Genomic DNA, 22587 nt, shown 5'->3' on the forward strand with positions numbered 1-22587 from the left:
TGCACCTTGCTCCCTGCTGGATCTCTAAGAGGCAAGGACGACAGGGCGGGTGGGACAAGGAAGGGAATAGAATCATTGATTGAAAATGACATAGCTTAAGTCAGAAGGATGTCCTGTGAGCCTTTGCACAAGGCTTTGGACTTATACTGGGAATGAGGCTGCCCTGAGCCTTGTTTCTCCGTGGAAGCCTGGGCAGACGCAGTGAGGGTCAGTGACTGAAGGTTGAACATGGCACTGCTCTTTCTTCCCCAGACATTGGAAAGTGTAGATGTCCACTGTTTCGGCCACTTACTCTATGAAATGACTTATGGACGACCGCCAGACTCCGTGCCTGTGGACTCCTTTCCTCCGGCGTCATCCATGGCTGTGGGTCAGTTCAGGGCTCGGGAGTGGGGTTTGCTGGGATCTGGTAGGCTGCAGAGCTACTTCACCTCTTGCCAAACTCCAAGAAAGACGCAGCAAGTTGTCATCCTCCCTAGCCAGAGCATACTTCAGTGAACGTTTGGATGGCTTGTCTGTCTGTTCATCTGTCTGAAGCCTCTGGTAAAACTTCTGTAAACTGCACTGTCCTTCTGAAAGCAGGAGAACGTAAAGAGAACTATGGCCAGCTTGGCCTTTAATCAGAAGCAGAAGAGTCAGGCAACTTGAAGCCAAACTTGAGCAGCCAGGCAAGTGTCAGAGTCCCATCCAAGCAGGAGTGGGAGTTGAAAGGAACTTGAGAGCCATGACTGGATGCCTGGAAGTTAAGGGCCTAGCCTGCCCAGCCAGGCCTCCAGATTTTCAGGTAGGTGGGATCAAGGAGCTGTTACAGCCTTACCCAAGGAGACTAAGGAGGACAGAAAGACAAGTGAGGCATAGGATTGGTGCAAATTCATCTCAGACCATCTCGTCCTTGAATGGCCAGCTCAGAGCTCAAGGCTGGAAGAAAGAAAGCCAGGGTAGCTTTTGGGATACTGTGCTTGGAATATGCAAATCACTGTCAACCTTCACCATGCCGGATGAGGCAATTCAAGAGAACAGATGTGGGCCTTTATTCCCAGCACACAGGAGGCAGAGGCAGGCAGATCTCTGTGAGTTTGAGGCCAACCTGGTCTATAGAGTGAGTCCCAGGACAACCAGGGCTGTTACACAGAGAAACCCTGTCTCAAAAAAACCAAGCGAGAAAGAGAAAAAAACACCCTGGGACTATTTCCTGCCAAGTTTGAGCAGCTGAAACTAAACAGTAACCTGTGGGTAGGAAAATCTGGTGCTCATTTATAGCATCAAGGTGATGGATGACGAGGTGTCAGCAATTGGCACTCTGAGTCTTGGTTTCCATTAAAAGCAAGCAAGTGGCAACATCAGGTTCCGAATTTTGCTTTTGTGTAATGTTTACTTCTCTCTAAAGAGACCAGTTGTATGAACACTATCTTGATGCCTTCCTCCATTTATCCTCGGACTAGACTTAGCTGTCTGTCAGCATGTGGTTTCTGAGACATTTCTTCTGAGTCACTGATAATGGCAGTGTTTCCCATCCCCCCACACATGCCATCTGTCTGTATGTGAAGAGTTTTGACACTGTCCTGATCAGCCTGCAGACAGTTGTTGCTAAGAGATGTCAAACTTTTCCTCACCGAGTGGCTCTGCGAGAGTTGTGTGGGACTAAAATGTCTATCTGTTCATTTCAAGTGGCCGTACTGGAGTCTACGCTGTCTTGTGAAGCCTGTAAAAACGGCATGCCAACCGTCTCCCGGCTCTTACAGATGCCGTAAGTCAATCGTAAGCATTGGTTGTAATCTTGATCACTGTGCTGAACCTTGGACCACTGTGCCCGGAGCCCGGTGCCATGGTAAAGACTCAATTTGGTCCCTGCAGAGTTGAAGTGACCGGCTTGCTGTCAGTCACTTACAGCATGACGCCATGACCCTTTCCTTGTGACTGCTCTGCTTGGTCTAGTTGCTGTCCTAGGAACCCAGTGTCCTTTCACGTGTCCCATCACCATTGACACTTGTGTGCGTTTGTTGAACTCCTAATTTAGGAAATACGGTAGGATGCCCTCCCTAGCACCTCCCTCTGCTGTCCTTCTCCAGCTACCAGCTGGCCCCAGCTATGTGTAGTTGGTACCTGTCAGGCTTTGGTGGGCCTACCCTCCATGAGGAAGTGGGGTGTTCTTGAGCTCCTGTGCTTTTGTTTGTTTATTTCATCTCTGAGCACTAGCTGGTAAATACCTAGTGTGTACCAGGCCTTGTGCCAAGGGGTTTGTACTCAAAAGACTTCTTCCTGTCAGCACAGTTGTGAGGTCTCTCCTTAGGTTCCTTCGTGCAGAGGTTAAGGCGGTGAAACAAGTTAGACACGCTTGTGAATGGATTTCAGCTTTATTCTCCCAGGAGGACGCAGGCAAGCTTCTTCAGCGTGTTGAGAGGTTCCCCAGCCCTGCTTTATCTGTACCACCTTGTTGTATAGCCAAGGTATTCAGGAAGTAGTAACAGCAGCAAACAAGGTAGGAGACAAAGTGCAGCCAGAGGCTAGGACTCACTGCGGGGCCTGTTCCTTTCTCCTACTGGTTAGAGGCGGCCTGCTAAAGGCCAGGCACTTTTTCCCCCTGGGGAAGCTGATGATCAGAAGAAACAAGCCCTTTCCATGGACGTGACACTGCAGCATATGTTTCCAAACCAACAGGCACTAATGACAACGTACATATGAGAAAATAAATCTACTTCGAAAACTACAACATTCGCCACAGACTCCTGGGCCGGAGTGCGCTGGGTTAGGGAGCAGTGGGGGAGACTGCTGTGCTTCTGTTTGCACTCGCATCGTCTCCCCAGGGCTCCGTGCTTGTCCCCAGTCTCAGCATCAAGACAGATATTCTGTCTTTGCCAGAACATTCCACCCCATGGGCTTCTGCTTTGAAGAGGTGTGCCCTGTGTTTAGTGAAAATCTGGAAGTTGAGGATGAATGGCAGGGCAGGGCCAGGATGCGAGAGGAATGTCATTTCTGTGTGGAGTGAACTTCTGTCTGTATCCACAAATTCTCACATTAAGAGCACTGAAGCACCTGGGCACTCTCCAGGCAGCCCTTCTCACCACAGCATCCAGAGTTCCTCCTGCTGTTGTTTCTATTAACACACCGTGGAGAAAGAGTTGACGCACCCCAGAATCTGCTGGTTTAGAATGAAGTATGTCTTAGATTCCAGTTAGGACAATCCAGAAACATACTAAGTCCCAGGATAAACTGCCTTTTCTGAGGCAAGAAAACAATAGTTCTGTTTAGAAACAGCTGTTAAATAAATCTGCAACATTTTGCATACTGGTATTTACCAACTTTTTTTTTTTGTAACTATTTTATGGCCCATAGTGTCAAGTGCATCTCAGAGGGTACCCAGTGACTTTTGCCTTTGCTGACAGACTTGGAGTGGTGACTCGGGTGGGCTCAGGGTCTGAGAGGTCTGAAGCTGCTCTGACCTGTTCTGAGGGTACACCAACTACTTACTGAGATCAAACCCGGGGCCTTATGCATTTGTTTCTTTTCTTATAGATTATTCAGTGATGTTTTACTAACAACTTCAGAAAAGCCACAGTTTAAGGTAAAGGAAATTATATGGTTTTTGTGTTTGTGACATAAGTATGTTGACTTTGAAAATTATTTTTTAAAAAACAAGGTTCGAGGGGATAACATTTGAAATGTAAATAAAGAAATATCCAATAAAAAACAAGATTCATAATATGAAGGATTAGGAAGCGTGTGAATATCCTGTAATTAGTTGCTCTTTTGACCGTTTCTAACGCATGGGGTTGTTTTTTTTTCTCCTTTTTTTTTTTTTTTTTTTTATTTTTCGGAGCTGGGGACCGAACCCAGGGCCTTGCGCTTGCTAAGCAAGCGCTCTACCACTGACCTAAATCCCAACCCCTTGCATGGGGTTGTTTTACTGTTTTGTTTTTTGGGTGTTTGTTTGTTTGTTTGTTTTTCAAGACAGGCTTTCTCTGTGTAGCCTTGCCTGCACTAAAAGTTGTTCTGTAGACCAGGCTGACCTCAAACTCAGAGATCCACTTGCCTCTGCCTCCAAGTACTGAGATTAAAGGTGTGTATCACCATTTCCAGGCTTTTTTTTTTTTTTTTTTACAAACCAACTTGGATGGCGTGGAACTTGCAGCAGTCCTCTTGAGTCTGCCTTCCCAATGCTGGGTTGTGAGGCATACGCCCCTATGACTAGCCATAGCACATGCATTTAAAACATTTTATCAAATAAAAGTGAAATGTATAAAGGCATTGTAATATGGAAAATGATTATTATTTAGGCCAGTATCAACAAAACAGTGGGATCTGGAAGACAGAATAGAACCCTAAATATCAGTATCTAAAGAAATTCTGGAAGGAAGTGTTAGGAGAAGAAGCTGTACGGAACGATGATCTTGGGCTTTGGAAGGTAAAGGCCAGAGTCAGGCCTCGCACTGGTCTGTGGCTGCTAGTAGCCATTTGCCATTTGGGGCCACATTGCCCTCTGCAGTGCTTGGCCTGTGCCCTGAAGCCCGGGAAGCACAGCCCGGCTTCTCCCAGATGCAGCAGACCTCCCACCTCCTCAGCTGCTTTTCAGTGGATGGTTTTATTTTAGGAATCTCCATATTGGTTTCCACAGTGACTCTATCATCTTGCATCCCTACTCAGTACACAAGGGTTCCAGTTTCTCTACTTCCCTGCCAAGACTTGAGTGTTTTACCTGTGTATATGTCATGAACTACACAAATGCCTGCCCGGTGCCTGCAGAGGCCAGAAGAGGGCATTAGATCCCCTGGAACTGTAGGTACAGATCATGACCAGACACAGATCATGAGCTGCCCTGAGGCTGCTGGGAACCAAATCCACATTCTGTAAGGACAGTAGGTGCTCTTATCCACCGAACCTTCTCTCAAGCCCAAATATTTGTAATTCTTTATGTTATTCTTGTCCTTCTGTCTGTCTATCTGTTTGCAGCAGGGTCTCACTAGAACTCAAGTTAGCCCAAAACTTGCTTTATAGCCCAGGCCAGCATGGAACTCAAATTCTCTGCCCTGACTTCCTGAGTGCTGGGGTAAAGGCTTGTGCATCCATGCCAAACTTATGTGTGTCCTTTCTGATAGTGGCCATCATAATGGCTATGAAGAGATGTGATAGTTAATGTGTGGTTTTGATTTGTATTTGTTCAGTGTTGAACTTCTTTTTAACTGAAGAAAGCACCATTTGATAAGGCAGGGCATTTCTTTTTATCATTTGTTTATTTTCTTTGAACAAATTTCTATTAAAGCTCTTTTCCCATTCTCAAGTTGGGTTATACATTTTTGTTCATTTGCATAAGTTCCTCTATATCTTATGATATCAAGTCCTCACAAGTATTGACGTATTTTAAATTTCACTGTGAGCAGTATCCTTTGTTGAACAAAGTTTTGATTTTAACTAGTCCAGGTTATTCCTTGTTTTCTTTCATTGCCTATGTTTTTGGCGTTGTATCCAAGAAATCATTTCCAGCTGGGTAGGATGGTATATACCTGAGGCAAGAAGATCAATAGTTCAAGGCCAAGCTGGGCTACATTAAATTGGCAGGTCAGAGCCTTACCCCACCCTGGCAGAGAGCCAGAACTGGTGAGTGGCGGCCGACGTAGCAGCCAAAGCTGCAGGGGAGGGTCCCAGGCCCATCTGCACAGCTCGGAGATGCTGTCCCCCAAACAAAAATAAGTAGACGATTCGTAAGAAAGAAATACAAGTCCAGGGCCATGAGGTGCCTTCCTGAGCTTTAGGAGTTCTACAGTTTTAGATCTTGCACCCATGCTGAATTAATTTTCAGATGTGACTTAAGGTAATGATTTAACTTGACTACTTTTTATGTGGGTATTTAACGTTTACTAACAGTCTTTTGAAGCTACTGTTCTTCCCTGGTTGTGTGTGGAAGAACCATTTGTCTATGTACACGAGGGCATGTTTCTGGGATCTTCACTTTCGTCTGTTAACTGTGTAAGAGCTGGTTCTGAAGTGATGTCTCGGGAGAGCGTGTAATATAGGTTTCGATGCTGTGCTTGTTCCTTGAGACTGCCTTGGCAGCTCTGGAACCCTTGAACTACTTGGAACACAGTGTGGTTCTGCTTTAAGTCTATGCACCCGTGGCCTGAGAGTGCTGGCAAGCGAGCGCAGCTGGTGTACATGGAGTGTGTGGCTTTAACTGGCCTTGTTCTAGAGGACCCCCTGTGTCATGACGGCTGCTGCTGCATGTGTTGGGAACTCAAGAGGCTCCAACCACTTCCCTCAGAAGCTCATGTACTACTTGTCCTTTAGATTCCCACGAAACTAAGAGAGGCACTGAGAATCGCCAAGGAATGTATAGAGAAGAGACTCACCGAGGAACAGAAGCAGGTAAGCCGGCAGCTGCCCTCATCCCTGTGATCATTCAGTGACCCATTCAGTGACTGGCTTTGGATGTGCACCCCATATACATTTCCTGCACTAAGTGCTGTGACAGAGAACATGTCACAGTCCTGCCCCCAGTCTGCTCTGTCTGCATAGAGCAAGCACACAGCCTGGTGTGGTCATCCTTCACGATCAGGTCTTGCTGGTGGAGTGGTTGGTAGCACTCATGGGTCACTTTCTTCTGTAAAGATCAGTGGCAGGAAGGGATTGGGAAAGTGAGATGGATCATCGTCGTTCAGCATGTCCTTCTCCCAGAGAGCCAGACCTGAGCCACAGGCTGGCCAAGAATGACCTCGCTTAGCCTAGCAGCTTAATGCGGTCAAACATATAGGAGAAGTCTCATTAAGAACCTACTTTAGGTAGAATTCGTTTACATTTGTTGGGGATTGTGGTCTCTTAAAGATTCACCAGCATCGAAGACTAACAAGAGCTCAGTCACACCATGGATCTGAGGAGGAAAGGAAAAGGAGAAAGATCTTAGCTCGAAAGGTAAGCCTGCTGTCCCTGTGTTCTCTTTTAGATCCTTGACTACACTTGAAGAAAATTCTAAGGCTAGTGGTGCACACTTAATGACACAATTTTATCTTGGGAGCTAAAAGCGTTTCCAGATGACTGGTTTGGAACTTACACACATGCACTAGCTCCCACCAATTCAGTCTGTCCTGCTCCTGTTTAGTAGAAGATTATGTTCTTGGGGGAGTGTTGCATGCACACATGTGCACACACAGGCATAGGCACACACACACACGAACTCACTCACGCATGCACACGTCATTAGCATATAGTTTGCTGGCTTGTTAGGCCCATTGTGGCGGGAAGCGCTTGGAGGAGATGGTCAGCCTGGGTGGTGAAGTCAGCATTCTTGGTTATATTTTCCCTTTTGGCTTGTGGCTTCTCAGTAATAGGTTATGAATATACCATTCTTCATAGCTGGTTAACTGTATGTCTGGAGTTTTTTTTAAACTCTCAGCTCAGCGTGCTTTTCCTTTGCTTACCACCCACCCTTCTTTTATTTTTAAAGAAGTCAAAACGATCTGCTGTTGAAAACAGTGAAGAGCAGCCAGGGAAGCACAGCAACGCCAATAACTCAGGTGACTGGGTTGTCTTGGGACTCAGCATCCAGAGGGGCAGCTCGGGACTCTAGGTGTACGGAGATTTGATCGAGCAGCACGGTAATGAGAGCAGAGAGTAGAAAACCTCTGTCCCCTGTGAAGAATCGTGACAACACTCATTCCCACTTCTCCACTGATGACTGGACTCCATCTGTTAAAGACAAGAGCATTTGATATAGAAGAAAATCAGGCCCTTTTGTGTACATGGAAAAAATCTTGCCCACTGCTCTAGAACCCATGTGGTTGAAGGATGTGTTCCCCCAGTGGATTAAAGCATAGACTCTGTGGTAGGGTAGGACAGAGGGGTGTGTGTGTGTGTATGTGTGTGTGTGTGTGTGAGAGAGAGAGAGAGAGAGAGAGAGAGAGAGACAGAGAGAGAGAGAGAGAGAGACAGAGAGACAGACAGAGAGAGAGACAGACAGAGACAGACAGACAGACAGACAGACAGAGAGAACCACTCTCGAGTCATTCTCTCAGTCACGATCAGGACTCTGATAGTCTTTACAGTCATTCTCAGCTGCCCCTCTGCTGGCCGCGCTGACTTTGGACCTAATATATGTTCAACTTTGGGCCAGGTTGAGGATCAGACTGAGTGATCTGTTTATGAGTCTGTGAAATACAGTTCAGTGTAGAGGAGGGAGGTGTCAGTAACCCAGGCAGTTTCAGCATGACGGAGATGGATGGGAAGGGGAGATTGAAGTTAAGCTGATTATACTTTAAAGAGATGAAGGACCCATCAGCAAGGGAGGAGCTAGATAGATGCAAAGAAGAGGTTGATGGAGAAGCTAGAGGGCCAAAGGTGAGCACTGAAAGCCCCACTGTCCGTGTCAGGAGTGGAGGAAGTCCATTCATCCCTTCCTCAACACCAGAATGAGGAGGGACAGGTGAAGAAGCAAAAGTCTTTAAACATGGAAGGGCGGACATGGCGGTATATGCATGTAGTTCCAGCTTCTCAATGTTGAGGCAGATTCTTCAAGCACAAGAACTGAAGACAAACCTGGACACTGGAGTGAGATGGATGAGTGGGTGGATGAATGGATGGGTGGAAGGATAGATAGATGGGTGGGTGGATGGATGGGCGGAAGAATGGATAGATAGGTGGGTGGATGGATGAATGTATGAGTGGATGGATGGATGGGTGGGTGGATGGATGGGCGGAAGAATGGATAGATAGGTGGGTGGATGGATGGATGTATGAGTGGGTGGATGGATGGGTAAAAGGATGGATGTAGGAGTGGGTGGATGGATGGGTGGGTGGATGGATGGGCGGATGAATGGATGGATGGATGGGTGGATGGATGGATGGATGGGTGGGTGGATGGATGGGTGGAAGGATGGATGGATGGATGGGTAGGATGGGTGAGTAGATGGATAAGTGGGTAGGTGGGTGGTTGAGTAGATGGATGGATGGGTGGATAGATGGATGGATGAGTGGGTGGGTGGGTGAATGGATGGATGGATGGATGGTTGGAAGGATGGATGGATGGGTGAAAGGATAGATGTATGAGTGGGTGGGTAGGTGGATGGATGGATGGGTAGATAGATGGGTGGAAGGATGGATGGATGTGTGGAAGGATGGATGAGTAGGTGGAAGGATGGATGGATGAGTAGGTAGATGGGCGGGTGGGTGAGTGGATGGGTGGGTGATGGGTGGGTAGGTGGGTGGATGATTGGATGAATCAATCATAGGTCATGCCTCATTTTCCTTGGTTACTTCAGATGTTTGCCCATACTAGAGGAGATACTGAGAGGTACACAGGTGAATTGAACTATAGCTTAAATGCTAGACGCTCTGAAGCTGGAGAATGCAGGAGGTGTAGGTAGTACTGGAGATTGGAAGATTGGAATGGGAGTCCTAAAACTCTAGGAATAGGATGAGAATCATGACAGTATCACAGAATCCTAGGTTTGAGTTAGGCACAGTATTGGGGAGGAGAGGAGGTCCCAGTGAGGCCCAGCATATGCTTGGGGAATGAAAGCTGCTATGACTGGCGTATAATTCCATATTTGGAAACCCACTTGCTTCATAGTTATAGGATGAGCAGGGGCTCGTCATTGTCATTGGTAGGAGGAGATGCATTCTCCAATCAACACATCTATACACGAGTGGCTCCGTTTAAGTGACTAGTTCTTTGTGATGCAGAGAAGGCCTACTATACTCTTTCCCTTCCCAAGATTATGCCTGTTCTCTTCCACATGCAGCGGGAGGGGTCACCAAAGAAGTCCAGGAGCAGGATAGGGATGCAGCTTAGTTGATAGAATGCTCACCTAGCATGTGCAAGTCCATGCTGTCATTCCTCTAATACAGTGAAGTGGGTATGGTGACACATGCTTGTGGAGAGCACTTACGCAAACAGGAGTATGTTAGGTTATCTTTAACTACATTGCAAGTTTAAGCCAATCTAAGACACATGAAACCTGTCTTAAAAAACAGAAATCCTACCCAAGATACCTCAGGAGTTTAGGAAAGCCAAATACCAGTTATTGATGGAAAGATCAGTTACCAACCAGTCTAGAGTCATAAGCTCAGTCTTCTGTCTTTAAGATCCGTTAGTGATCAGCACTCCTGTCGTGCAGAACTGAGGAAGCACTGTGACAGCTGTGGTTTAGTTAGGACCCATCCCCAGTGCGTCCACAGGCAGCAGACGACACCCTCTGAGTCATAGTAGAGCCCAGAACCGCAGAGCTGCTGGTGGATGCTCAGTGCTGCGTGACAACAGCCCTCCCTTGGGCGCAGTCTGTCCTCTCCACAGGGCCGTGCCTTCCTGGTTCCACACAAGAGGCCTTTACTGCAGAGCTAATTCCTTGTTGGGCTGGGGGCATATTTTCTAGGGTTTTTCAAGCTGTGGGGATTTTGGGGTTTGCTTACGGTTTTCACCCTTAATGAGGGTGTTTACTGAATTCACGTAAGAAAAGGTCTAGACAATCCACAGGCTTGGGCCTGAGCCTCTCTAGCTGAAGCACCTGCTGGTAAAGTCGATCTTCAACAAGCCATGCCTCTCCTCACTTCGGCCAGTCTAGATAAGGTGTTGGCTTGTCCTAAGGAGACACTGAGGGATACACAGGAGAACGGAGCTGGGCGTGCTCACGCACTGCCTATACTTCCAGGGAAGATCAAGAGGCTGAAGCCAGTCTGGGCTACTTAATGAGACTCACAAATGGTTGAATAAATAAAACCCAAGTGTACAGGTGTAGTGGCACACACCTTCGACCCCAGCACTTAGGAGCCAGAGGCAGGTGAACCTCTGTGAGTTTGAGGACTACATAGTGAGTTCCAGGATAGCCAGAGCTACATAGAAAGACCCTGTCTCAAAAGAGAGTCAGATGTGGTAATGTATGCCTGCAGTCCCAGTTCTTGGGAGGTCAAGACAGAGTAATCAGTAAGAAGGCCGGAGGCTACAAGGAAGAATGGATAGAGGGAGGAAGGGAAGGAGAAAGGGTGTGCACGGAAGTGCTCCAAGGTACTCTTGGGTGAGACTTTCGCAGCCTGCTGTGACCATAGTCATTGGTCATTACCCAAGGATTCCGTTGGTTCAGGAGAGATACTGCGACCAGTGTATATGCTATCCTTGTCCCCATTGATCAATGAGCCTGAATGGCCCTGATGAAGGAAATACACCCTGCACTGGAGTGAAAACCTGTCACCAGTAGTCTACTTCCTAATTTCTGTCCTTCATCACATATTACACAAGCTCCACATGGTGGGCTAGTTACACACTCTTCAACAATGCTGAATTTCTGCTCATGTCAAGTTTCAAATGTCTGCCTTGGGTCTCCATGAGGATTGATTTCTCTGTTTTTCTTAGCAGGATCTGGGGCCAGCTCACCTCTCACATCTCCATCATCTCCAACTCCACCCTCCACGGCAGGTTAGTAACATGTAAGGTGACATGCTCCTTTCTCTCTGTCAACAAGGGAGGTGGGCTTGCTTTGGCCCAAACATTTGAGGGGTTAAACCCCACCTGACTTCTCCAGAGGGACATATGCAAATCAAAACATGCGTCATCTAGAGGCTGGGTCCCTAAGCTCAGCACTAGGGAGGGGCTGCTTTCAGGACCTCTAGTCCTCCAGTTCAAGCCTTCCGTTTGCTGAAAAGCCTCTTGCGAGGCTTGTTGGGTCAAAGCTCGTCTTAAGGAAAACAAGCACACTGCTGTCCTGGCCTTTGTCCTAGCACAGGTTCCTCCTCCAGACCTTCCTGCTCTGGGTTTGTCTTGTCAGAGATGGTGAGATATCTAGCACAGTAAAATATCCCTACCAACGAATTTCCTGTTAACTATTTCTTCTCTGTCCTGTACTCTAAAGCACATAATTATCTGGAGAATTATCATTAACTTTTGCTCCACCTGTGAACTAAATCAGATACTGTGAAGATTAAAAAAAAAAAAAAAAACTGACAAAGAACTTGTCTTTGGAAGTATCTATAAAAACACCAGTTCCGGAATACTGTCTTACATTTTTCATTTTTGAACTAAGATTTTTTTTTTTTTGTGACCATTTTGCAAGCTGGTAAAAACAAGGGGGTAGCATTTTTGCTTCTCCTTGGTGTCTGAGAAGCTGGTTCTTCCATTCAGTCCGTCGCTGTCCTCGGAAGAGTTCTTCCAGCTGTTGAAAGGGAGGTCTTTTGCAGGTTTGGCTGGGGCTGACAGTACCACGCACTTTAATGCTTCTGGGACCACCAAGAGTGTTAAAGTGGCCGCCTTTAAATGACTCGAGCTAAGCCTCCTGGGAAAATGAGCTCAAAAAGGCTAGGTTTGATTGACTCTCCCCTTGCTGGCTAAGAGGACTTACTGTAGAATATTCCAGGACCGGGGCCAGTTTTATGTAGCAAAATGCCAGGTCATGGGGATGATTCTCTTGTCTCTGACTTTCTCAGCAGATTTTACAAGGAGCTTCCCAATAGACAGAACTGTCATGTGGAATTTAACTGGGCTAACCAGACATTTCTGGAATGTCTTCCTATTTTGAGCCATTTTCTAGATAACGTGGTGTAATTTCCTATCATTTGTATGTGCTGAGGAAGTGAAGAAGATTCTGAGACTTCTTATCCCTGGTTACCAGGGAAACATCCGCTTAGTGTGCAGAGCACTTCAGTGAGTGAGTGGTAGTTCTGGGCAGCCTCTTCCCGTTCTCGTGTTTCATTCATAGTCTAGGGACCCTTCTAGGGGGATCTTCTAGGTTCCTCTCTCTAAATGGGAGCGATATCACATAATAGCAACTTTACAGAGACTGAGGCAACTTTGAGAATGAGAGAAGAAAACTGGGCTGCAGAGATGGCCCAGAGGTTAAGAGCACTGACTGCTCTTCCAGAGGTCCTGAGTTCAATTCCCAGCAACCACATGGTGGTTCACAACCATCTGTAATGAGGTCTGATGCTCTCTTCTGGTGTGTCTGAAGATAGCTATAGTGTACTCATATAAATATAATAAGGGGGTTGGGGATTTAGCTCAGTGGTAGAGCGCTTGCCTAGGAAGCGCAAGGCCCTGGGTTCGGTCCCCAGCTCCGAAAAAAAGAACCAAAAAAAAAAAAAATATATATATATATATATAATAAATCTTTTAAGAGAGAGACAGAGACAGAGAAAGAGAAAGAGAGGAAGAAGGAGGAGGAGGGAAGGAAGGAAGGGAGGAAGAGAGAAAGAGAGAAAGAAAGAAAGAGAGAGAGAGAGAGAGAGAGAAAGAAAGAAAGAAAGAAAGAAAGAAAGAAAGAAAGAAAGAAAGAAAGAGAGAGAGGAGAAAACTGGAATTTTTTTTGTAGCGCCCAGTCAGTATGGGAAAAGCCCCATCTAAGGACAGTGGGATGGCAGGGAGCTGTACTGTGAACTGAGGGGAACATATTTTGAAGTTCAAGTGCAGTGGCTGTCGGGAGAGCTTCTGAGCCAAAGTAACAACTCCTTTGTTCCTTTAATGACTTTGTTGACAAAATTACTGACAGAATTATTCACCCCAAAGACCATACTCTGCCCTCTACTGGCTGTTACTTGTAATGGATCTCAGAGCGTTTGCCTAGTGACCTAGCATTGCCAGTGCTAAACCAGGTGAGCACACAGAAGTCTGCTCACCTCACATATATTCAAGATACACTTACAGGTGGTCTGGAGTTCACCAGGAACTGTATAGCCTGGGTTACAGACAGACAGACAGGCCCCAGATGATGTCCCATGCCTCAGAAGTTCCAAAATGTCAGACACAGTTCAAGCAGACAAAAATTTCTCTAAGGCCTGCTAATATTCTCCTCCAGTAGCTCCCTTGAAATAAACATTTTTATTGACAGGCAATGATGGTGTATGCCTTTAATCCAAGCACTCAGGAAGCAGAGTCACTGTCAGATGTAACTGTGGGTAGCAGCGTTGTAGAGGCTCGCTCCTCTTTCAGGGATTCTCCTGGGCGAGGTGAGGGGCATGGTTCTCAGCTTTGTAGGGCAGCTAGGTCAGGCCTCTGCAGGAGCTCGGTTTTGGCCAGTTGAATTGTGCAGTGAGACTTCTAATAGCTTTAGTTTTAAGTGACCATGGTAACCTGATAGGGTCTTGTTTAGCTGCTTTTAGGATTTGGCGGAAGTGGCAGACATTTCTAACTGAAGAGATCTTCCCAGTGTGAGTCTTGTCTAGCAACTGAGACCCTCTCTGTGGCTGCCTCCTTTGAGACTGTTTGAGATAACACTAAATTGTTGGGACTAATACTGTTTCCCCATGTCTGGTTGTCTGGTTGCAAATGCATTGGTGGAGTGGCATTCTCTCATACTCTTTAGTAAGGCCTTGTTTTTTGTTCTTGTTTTCTTTGGGTTTTTTTTGTTTGTTTGTTTGTTTTTGTTTTTGTTTTTCAGTGAGACAGTTTCTAATACTTTTCTACTGTTCCATGACTCATAGAGATGGCCAGCTTTAAAATTCCTTTATCTCCATTCACCTCATGAGTTACAAGGAGCATTCATTCATTCTCTATATTCATAGTGTTGGGTGTTTTAAAATGTCCCAGTTTGCCATATACAAATATTCACTGCCACCATATTTGGAACAGGCAACAGGGCTATGCCTTTATTCCCTCGTGTGTGTGTGTGTGTGTGTGTGTGTGTGTCTGTGTCTGTGTGTCTATGTGTCTGTGTGTCTGTGTCTTGTGAGAATTATGGGGAAGTCAGTAGAAGTTGTTGAACCCATGGAGTTATAGGTATAGGCAGGTAGGAGCCTCCTCATAGAAGTATCAGAGATGGAGCTTGGGTTTCTGGAAGAGCAGCAAGCATTCATGACCTCTGAGCCAACTTTCCAAGCCTCGTGGGTGGGACTAAGATAGGACCTCATGTAGCCCAGGCTGGCCTCAAACTCTATGCATTGACTCTCTAGAAAAAGTAGCTCTACAAAGGAGTTCCAGAAACTGAATAAACCTGACACTCACATTTGATAATCACATCCAAGGGATGCGCCTTCATGGTTTCATTTAAAAAAAAGAAATAGCCATCGTTTTAAAAAGATTTATTTATTTTATGTATATGAGTACACTGTAGCTGTCTTCAGACACATCAGAAGAGGGCATCAGATCCCATTACAGATGGTTGTGAGCCATCATGTAGTCGATGGGAATTGAACTCAGGACTCTTAACCACTGAGCCATCTCTCCAGCCCCTCATTGTCTCATTTAATCCTCAATTTCCTTCCCGTCCAGTGAGAGCGGATTCCGGTTTAGCTCCATTTTAGAGAAAAACTTCCTGTCCAGTGAGAACGGATTCCGGTTTAGCAGACTCCATTTTAGAGAAAAACTGAGCCTCTAGTAGCATTGAGAACTTGACCAAAGTCACAGGTATTGGAGCCGCAACAGCCAGGATTTGAACTTGATTCTGCCTCTGTTGGTTTACCCCACTCATTCAGTGCGTGCTTTTTCCGGGGAGTATGCTACTCTGCTGGAGTGGCGTGCCCAGCTGCCCACCGTGACCTTGAACAATTCGACTCCATTCTCAGAAGCTGCCTTTTATTTCATTTTACTTCAATTAATGTTTTCTGATAAACAAAATTCTAATTAACAGAGGAAATACATTCAGAATGGTGAAGGCATGCTAAAGCGGTGATGCTTTTAGTGTGGCAATCCTTATCTGTAACAGCCTAGGAGTCCCTGTTGGAGAGAGGAACATTCCAGACAAATGGAAAAGCACGAGGGCCATGGTCCGAGCAGAGCTCAACTCTGCCGCAGGTTTCCTTTTTCTCTTCCAAGTGAAACCTCTCCAGACCACCGGTACTTTTCATCTTCTCCAGGCCCTCTACCTCTAGACGTGTGGAGACAGGCTTGTATGTCATCTTCTCTAGAGAGCTTTCTTAGAAGCAGCTTTTGAAAGGATCCTTGGGCCAGTTAGGTGGCTCACGTGGGTAAAAGTGCTTGCTGCCAAGCCTGACAACCAGAGTTCTCTCCTGGAACCCACATGGTAGGAAAGAACTGTCTTCTGCAAGTTATTCGCAGATTTCCATACTGTGCTGGGCACTTGTACAACACACACACATTCAGAGACATACATACACCACACAGAGACCTAGACACACACACACACACACACACACACACACACACAGAGACATACACATACCACACAGAGATACAGACACAGACAGACAGACAGGCACACACTTAGTTCATATTCACGGCAAGGCTTTTAAGCAGTAAATTATATCAGACTGTTTGGTAAAGTGAGCTCCTTTTTTTTTTTGAAGATTTATTTTTATTTATATGAATACACTGCAGCTGTCTTCAGACACCAGAAGAGTGCATGGGATCCCTTTACAGATGGTTATGAACCACCATGTGGTTGCTGAGGAATTGAACTCAGGACCTCTGGAAGAGCAGTCAGAGCTGAGCCATCTCTGCAGCTCTGTTTAAGCCTCTTGATACAGCATCCTTGGTGATAAAATATGGAACAGATCACGGGCATCTGTCCTGAACTCAGAGAGGAAACCTCTTTGCTCTTCAGAAGAGCATGTTATGCTTGTGAATAAATAAAAACAGCGTCTAACTGGTTTAGAAAGGTGTGAAGAAAGGGACTTGTTCATTTGTATTCTGAAAGGTTCATGCTTGTGCTTGTAAACCAAGGTATTTTGTGGTCACGTGTATCCCAGTTTTGCATGAGAATACACATATATTTCAGACTAACATTTTACTGTTACTATTTGATTAAATGACATTAAACTCTGAATAATAATCTCTCTCTCTCTCTCTCTCTCTCTCTCTCTCTCTCTCGCTCTCTCTCTCTCTGTCTCTGCTGTCTTCAGTAGAGCATGCACCACTCTGAACGTGAATTTTGGGTAAAGTAAACTATGCTGACGTATCCAGCTTTAAAGATGCTGTGTTTCTGTGTCTGAGACTGGACCCAGTGCATTTTGTCCCTGGTGAACAGAGCTGGAAGCAGAGCGGAGAGCACTCCCTCGTTGGGACATTTCAGTGAAACACAGCGTCTTTAAACGGCCCCCAGTCACTTCATCCTTATCCATTTCATTTCCTTCATGGCCTTCTAAATCTTCATCTTTCACTCGTTTTAGTTTGGAAACATGGGCTCTAATTGCATCAATGGCATCTGAGTGCAACTCTGGAAACTCTTAGACTCAGTCATGCTGCAGGAATATTGGTTCCTAGTTACTGGCAAAGAGCACATAATGTTAGGCAGCTGGCGTATGTTGGCATAACTTCCTAGCTTTTGTCATTGATGATAAAACATAGTTCTTTCTGACTTGGGAATTACCGAGTCAGATGTAAGTCTCCTCATCTGCCTAAGGCCAAGGCAAAGGTGGCCTAACAAACTGAGGACTGCTGTGTCCCTGTGTGGCTGCTGTTTCCTCTGGGTCTGCTATGGTCTAGTGGTCAGCTGACCTGCCCATCCTACAGAAACCTGGAGAAACTACTAGACTTGACTCAGGAATAGGTGACTCCAAATGTCCTTTCCACAAAGGTGTTACAGATGTGCCTGGTACAGCAACCCTCCAAAGATCTAAACTGCATAATTTTTCTTTGTGTACCAGAGTGCATCCTCTTTCTGGCCCTTGGCTGATTGCCACATTCTTAATGGATCTGGTGGAGGGGTTTCTGGGAAAGTTAGATCTGCTAGTATTGGGATTTTTGTCTAAGAGAACATGAGCTAGGGAACTCAGGTTCCCTAACCTGGTTGTCATTGTAGATATATTTCTGGGAGCATGCCTCATCCTAGTTGTGATCTCATATACCAATAGTCCAACATGGAGTTTGTTTGCTCTTTTCTCTTGTCTGTGCCCTGGGGTAAGTAGAGTATAGGAACAGAGAATGCATGCATCAGGCACTGGTTTTAGGGTTTCACAGGGCAAGCTGTTAGCTTGTTCTGTCCCTTCCCCCTTTCCTTTCCTGACACTGTTGCTGATGGCTCTGTCTTATGCTTTGTCACCTTTAAAAGAAGCTAGCAGACCCTTAAGATGGCCAAAGACAATGAATAGATGGGGCTTAGGTTCCTGCCTCTTCCAGGTCTGCCCTTCTTCTCAGGGCCTCCCCTCAGCATCAGTGTCCCCTGGAGGTTAGACTGTACCCATCCTTGTCCTAGTGTATACTCCAAGGCCTGCTGCAATTCTGACAGGCCCAACAAGGAAAAGGGCTTCACGGGCTATCAGGCCCTTTGGGACTGCTTGGTCCAGCTCCCTGTGAGCAGGAATCAGGGTATTTACTCTCCTCCCACTGGAATGAACAGCTCCGCTTCTCACACAGTCCCCTCCTCTGTTTGTTACACAGGCACAGGCTTGCCCAGCTCCCTGTGAGCAGACCTATCCGGATGCTCATCCTTCCATTCGCTATACGGGCATTGAACTTCAGATGTATATTGATATTGATACCTGAGGGATTTGTTAAGTGAAGATCCATTTACTGAAACCACCCCTAACTCCCAAAGTCAGGACTGGAGAGTAACCAGTCTCAGGATGGCCAGTTTCGGGCAGGCACTAGGCCCCAGTGCTGCTGCAGTCCACGCCTGTCTTCTTGAGCCTTAACCCTGTAGTGGTTCTTCAGCCAGGCGTCTGACCACAGAGCTAGGAGGGAAACCTACAGCTCCTGGTCCACACTGACCCTGAGCACATAATAATCTCTACCACCATTCTCTGGCCATTAGGATAGTGCCCAGTGTGTGGGTAGCCATTCATCTCCACATGGGCAAGAGCCTTGGTACTGCATGCTGTCAGTCAAGAAACTCAGTTCTGAGAGCTTCAAGAGACCTCCCCCACACCAGCATTCTACTGGCTTTACCGAAGTGCCTTAAGAATGCTTCTGCCCTCACCTCACCTGGGCTTCCTAGGTTAACCTCCTCTATCACGCCACCAACAGAGCCAGGAGTATCTTCCACAGTCCACCCTAGCATCAAAGCTGGGTGTCATTCACTGTTGAGCAAACCAATGTAAACTACATTCTGTTCATGTGTCTGTACTTAACCTTTGTTTGTATTGCTTTATCATTATTTGGGAATTCATGACTCCAAAGCATGAGAATGTGTGTTTGTGTGATTCTTTTAATTTCAGCTGCCTTAGGTTGAGGTAAAGATAGAAGGAAGGTAAGTGGTTTTTGTGAATCAAAAGGTTTTAGCTATTGCTTGTCACACTTACTGAAAAGGAGGCACTTACTTGAGTATTTTATTGGTGACCTTGAACCATTCATTCTCCATCCACATTTGGTGGACAAGGTGTCCTGCCTGTTATTCCAGCAGCTCACAGCAGTGTGGGAACCACCCAGCAGACTTCTCTGGGAATGGCCAGGGAGGGATAGAGGACAGAGTCAGCAATGGATAAGTAAGTAGGGTCTTAGAGAACCACAGGGTTATAACTGCCACACACTGAAATCTAGTACAGCAGCGATGGTTCTGTGCACTGCTTTGGAGAGGACAGTTTACCAAGTTAAAAAGAAAAAAAGCAAATAAGGTGAAATTCAGGTTAGATGTCTCAGAATATAAAGGTGCAGGCTCCTAACCCTTGACAACATTTAAAAATGCCACTATCTTGCAAGTATCCATGTTGCTGGAAACCAAGGGATGTTTTAGATACCCAGTTTCCCTTTGTCCAGGATCCCTGATGTTCCAGAAGATCCACACACACACACACACACACACACACACACACACACACACACACTTGATGTGACTCATCTTAAGTTAGGCTAAGGTGAAAAGGAATAGTACCTGAGAGACTTCCCCCTGAAATGGGACTGCCAGGGAGAACCCTTTTCTCTCAATTCTTCCTGACAAGTATTAGCACTTTATATTTCTTTAATGCAGCCCCACAGGGAGTCATTCAGAGCCGACTCTGAGGGACTTGAGTTAACATACTGGCTCCCTGTTGAGAATGTCAGTGGCTTACCATTCTGTAACAGGTCAACAGATGCTACTCCTGCTCTCCTCACCAGCTTGTCTCTGCTACTTCCCATGTCATGGCTTACTCCATGTAGCCAACCTTAAGGCCACTTCTTACTTATGCTCATCTTTTCAGTGAAGATGCAGTTGCCTGGCGCTGAGAGATTGCTTGTCTATAAAATGCTGGCAGGAGGACGAGTTTGGGTTCCTGAACCAAAATAAAAAAGAAGTATCCAGGAGCAGTAGCACATGCTTGTAAAATGGAAAAGTGATATGAGGGTCCCTGGAGCTTGCTAGCCTAGTCAAGCCAATAACTCCCTTCAGATATTACGTGAGGAAACAGTTAAGGATTGTTCGTTCCTTTGGTGCATGCAGGTATGTTCCACCGTGAGCTCAGTAAGCAGAGCCAACCTCAACCCAAGCCACAGCTGAAAATGGAGTCAGAGCTACTCTAGGGAGAGATGTCACTGTGTGCTTTCACATACTGAATTCAGTTTTCGCATGACTCTCATTTAAAGGAAATAACAACCATTAAATCCCCACCCCCACCCCACTGCCACCTTTGCTGCTTTTAGTTTTTTTTAAATCAGTGTTTGAAGACACCTGAGAACATTTAGTCCCCAGAGTCCATTCTGCCCGGCCTAAGTGGCAGCGTTGAGAGCAGGCGGAAAGGTGGAGCCCTGACCTTCTCCTCTCGTCTCTGCAGGACTGTCTTCAGCGTTACCTCCACCTCCTCCGCCTCCGCCACCTCCACCGCCACCAGCAGGGCCCTCCCCAGGCACCGAGATGCCTGCTCCGCCCCTGCCCCAGGCTGTGAATGGTGTGAACCGTGGGGCCTTGCTCAGCTCCATCCAGAATTTCCAAAAGGGAACTTTGAGGAAAGCCAAAACCTGTGATCACAGTGCTCCTAAGATTGGCTGATGCTTCTTGGTTACACTGGAGGGCAAGCTCTTTGGTCCCGTCCCACCCTCTGAGTCCCCCCTTCCTGGGTGAGTTCTTCCACAACTTCCCTCAAGCCCCTTCCTGGGTGAACCCTTGCAGAGCCCGTACAGCCAGTCCTGCAGACACTCCAGCCGGGAGGCTTTTCAGGAGGGAAATGCTCTCCAGATAGAATAAAGAGGGGCCAGCATTGCTGCCTTAGTATTTTGCTCCTTTGTGACTCTAATGGGCTTCCTTTAGGGGCAGCATCATATGGGTTATCGTTTTCACCAGCGAAAGGAAAATGACAGAGAATCAAAAGCAATGACAATATTCTGTCACAGCAGCGAATGGCCTTTGTCACTCTGTCGAGGTGTTCTCATAGCTCATTCCTCTGAAGCATCTTTTGGTGATTTCTTAGGTAGCACCCACGTGTACTCGCTACTCTGCCTCAGATGCTAACACTAACCAAGGCAGTTATGCTGCTGAAGCAAAGGAACGAGCTCTTCGTTCTTCTGTACACCGTGGGGATGGGGAGTTCCTCAGGGTTCAGTGGGAATCCCACTGTGCTGAGAGCAGCAGCTCTGGGTGCATAGTTCTCAGCCACAGTGTACCAGACAGGGCACTGACCACAGGTAAAGCTCTTGCCAGTTGAAGGACTGTCTCAGTCCTCAGCAATTAAATCCAGTGGGGGTAGAGGGAGGGCCAACATTACAAGTGAATCTGGCATCTATAGTGATCACTTCTGATCTGATTTATCCAACTTCAGCATCTTTTTGATATTACTCAGTTATCAGAAATCTTTTATCCTATGATTTGCTTAAACCTTTTAAATAAATTGCACTTTAAAGGATTATAAAAAATCCATTTTAAAATTCAAATACACACATCAGTGTTGGTTACTATGCAGAAAGAATGTTATTGTGTATAGTCTCATGTAATCTGTGATACATGTCCAGCTGTATTTTTTATTAAAAGAAATCATGTCAAGAAAGTATGTTGTGGCTTTGCTAGGTGTTTCAGAAGAGAACAACGTGTAGTGTCAAAGTACACTCCGGTTTCTTCACCCTGTTCTCCTTCCATACGCGTTTAAACCAGTCTTTACCATCAAGTGTTAAAGAGGCTCATAGATGGCAGAATATATGGGTTCTGGCAATGTGGAGGAGAACCTGACATAAATCTTTAACTTTAAAAGGAGCCCTTTACTAGGTGAGAGGAGTCTCACTGGGATAGAGGAAGCCCTGATCTGTCACCGTCCAGTAGCACTTGAGATGCAGGGAGGAGGGTCATCCTCTACCACATAATCAGTCTGAGGCCAATTTGGGCTCCATAGACCCTGCCTGCCTCAGCTATTAGGTGCAGTGTGGACCAGTGACAGTCGCTGGTGGGAACCTGGGGGCTATTAGGTGCAGTGTGGACCAGTGACAGTCTGGGCTGTTAGGTGCAGTGTGGACTAGTGACAGTCGCTGCTGGGAACCTGGGCTATTAGGTGCAGTGTGGACCAGTGACAGTCGCTGGTGGGAACCTGGGCCTGAGAGCTTCTGCTTTCAGCTCTGCTGTTTGAGCGATGTTTCAGACATGAATAAATGCAACAGTCAGAGTCTAGGGATGATGTTCAGTAGTAGGGCCCTGGCTGACATGCCCATGGCCCTGGAAGTAAAAGGCTTCAATTTGGGCAAGGTGGGGCCTCACACACCTTTAATGCCAGCTCTCTAAAGGCAGAGGCAGGGGGATCTATGAGATCCTGAATTCTGGGCTAGCCAAAGATACAGTGAAATCCTCTAAAAAACTACAGAATCTACAGGTATGATATGCAGCATATTAGTTATTT

At 46.3% G+C, this 22587-nt stretch overlaps 1 protein-coding gene across 9 annotated transcripts in view; it reads left to right on the forward strand.

Moving 5' to 3' along the window:
- The window catches only part of Pxk (PX domain containing serine/threonine kinase like), a 66272-nt gene extending 44522 nt beyond the window's left edge, over positions 1-21750 (forward strand). Inside the window, exons 11-18 of one of the 9 annotated variants that reach the window (XM_032918312.1) lie at positions 253-370; positions 1669-1747; positions 3514-3562; positions 6280-6357; positions 6814-6900; positions 7433-7502; positions 11330-11392; positions 20545-21750. In XM_032918312.1, coding sequence (XP_032774203.1) covers positions 253-370; positions 1669-1747; positions 3514-3562; positions 6280-6357; positions 6814-6900; positions 7433-7502; positions 11330-11392; positions 20545-20759 — 759 coding nt within the window. In that variant the 3' untranslated portion in view covers positions 20760-21750. Of the gene's footprint in view, positions 1-252; positions 371-1668; positions 1748-3513; positions 3563-6279; positions 6358-6813; positions 6901-7432; positions 7503-8354; positions 8524-11329; positions 11393-11498; positions 11925-16761; positions 17094-20544 lie in introns of those variants that run through there. The other 8 variants (XM_032918313.1, XM_032918315.1, XM_032918314.1 and 5 more) reach the window with 8 other exon arrangements.
- Positions 21751-22587: the final 837 nt, after the last annotated feature.

The sequence above is a fragment of the Rattus rattus genome, chromosome 12 (assembly GCF_011064425.1).
Source record: "Rattus rattus isolate New Zealand chromosome 12, Rrattus_CSIRO_v1, whole genome shotgun sequence".
Classification (NCBI taxonomy): Eukaryota; Metazoa; Chordata; class Mammalia; order Rodentia; family Muridae; genus Rattus; species Rattus rattus.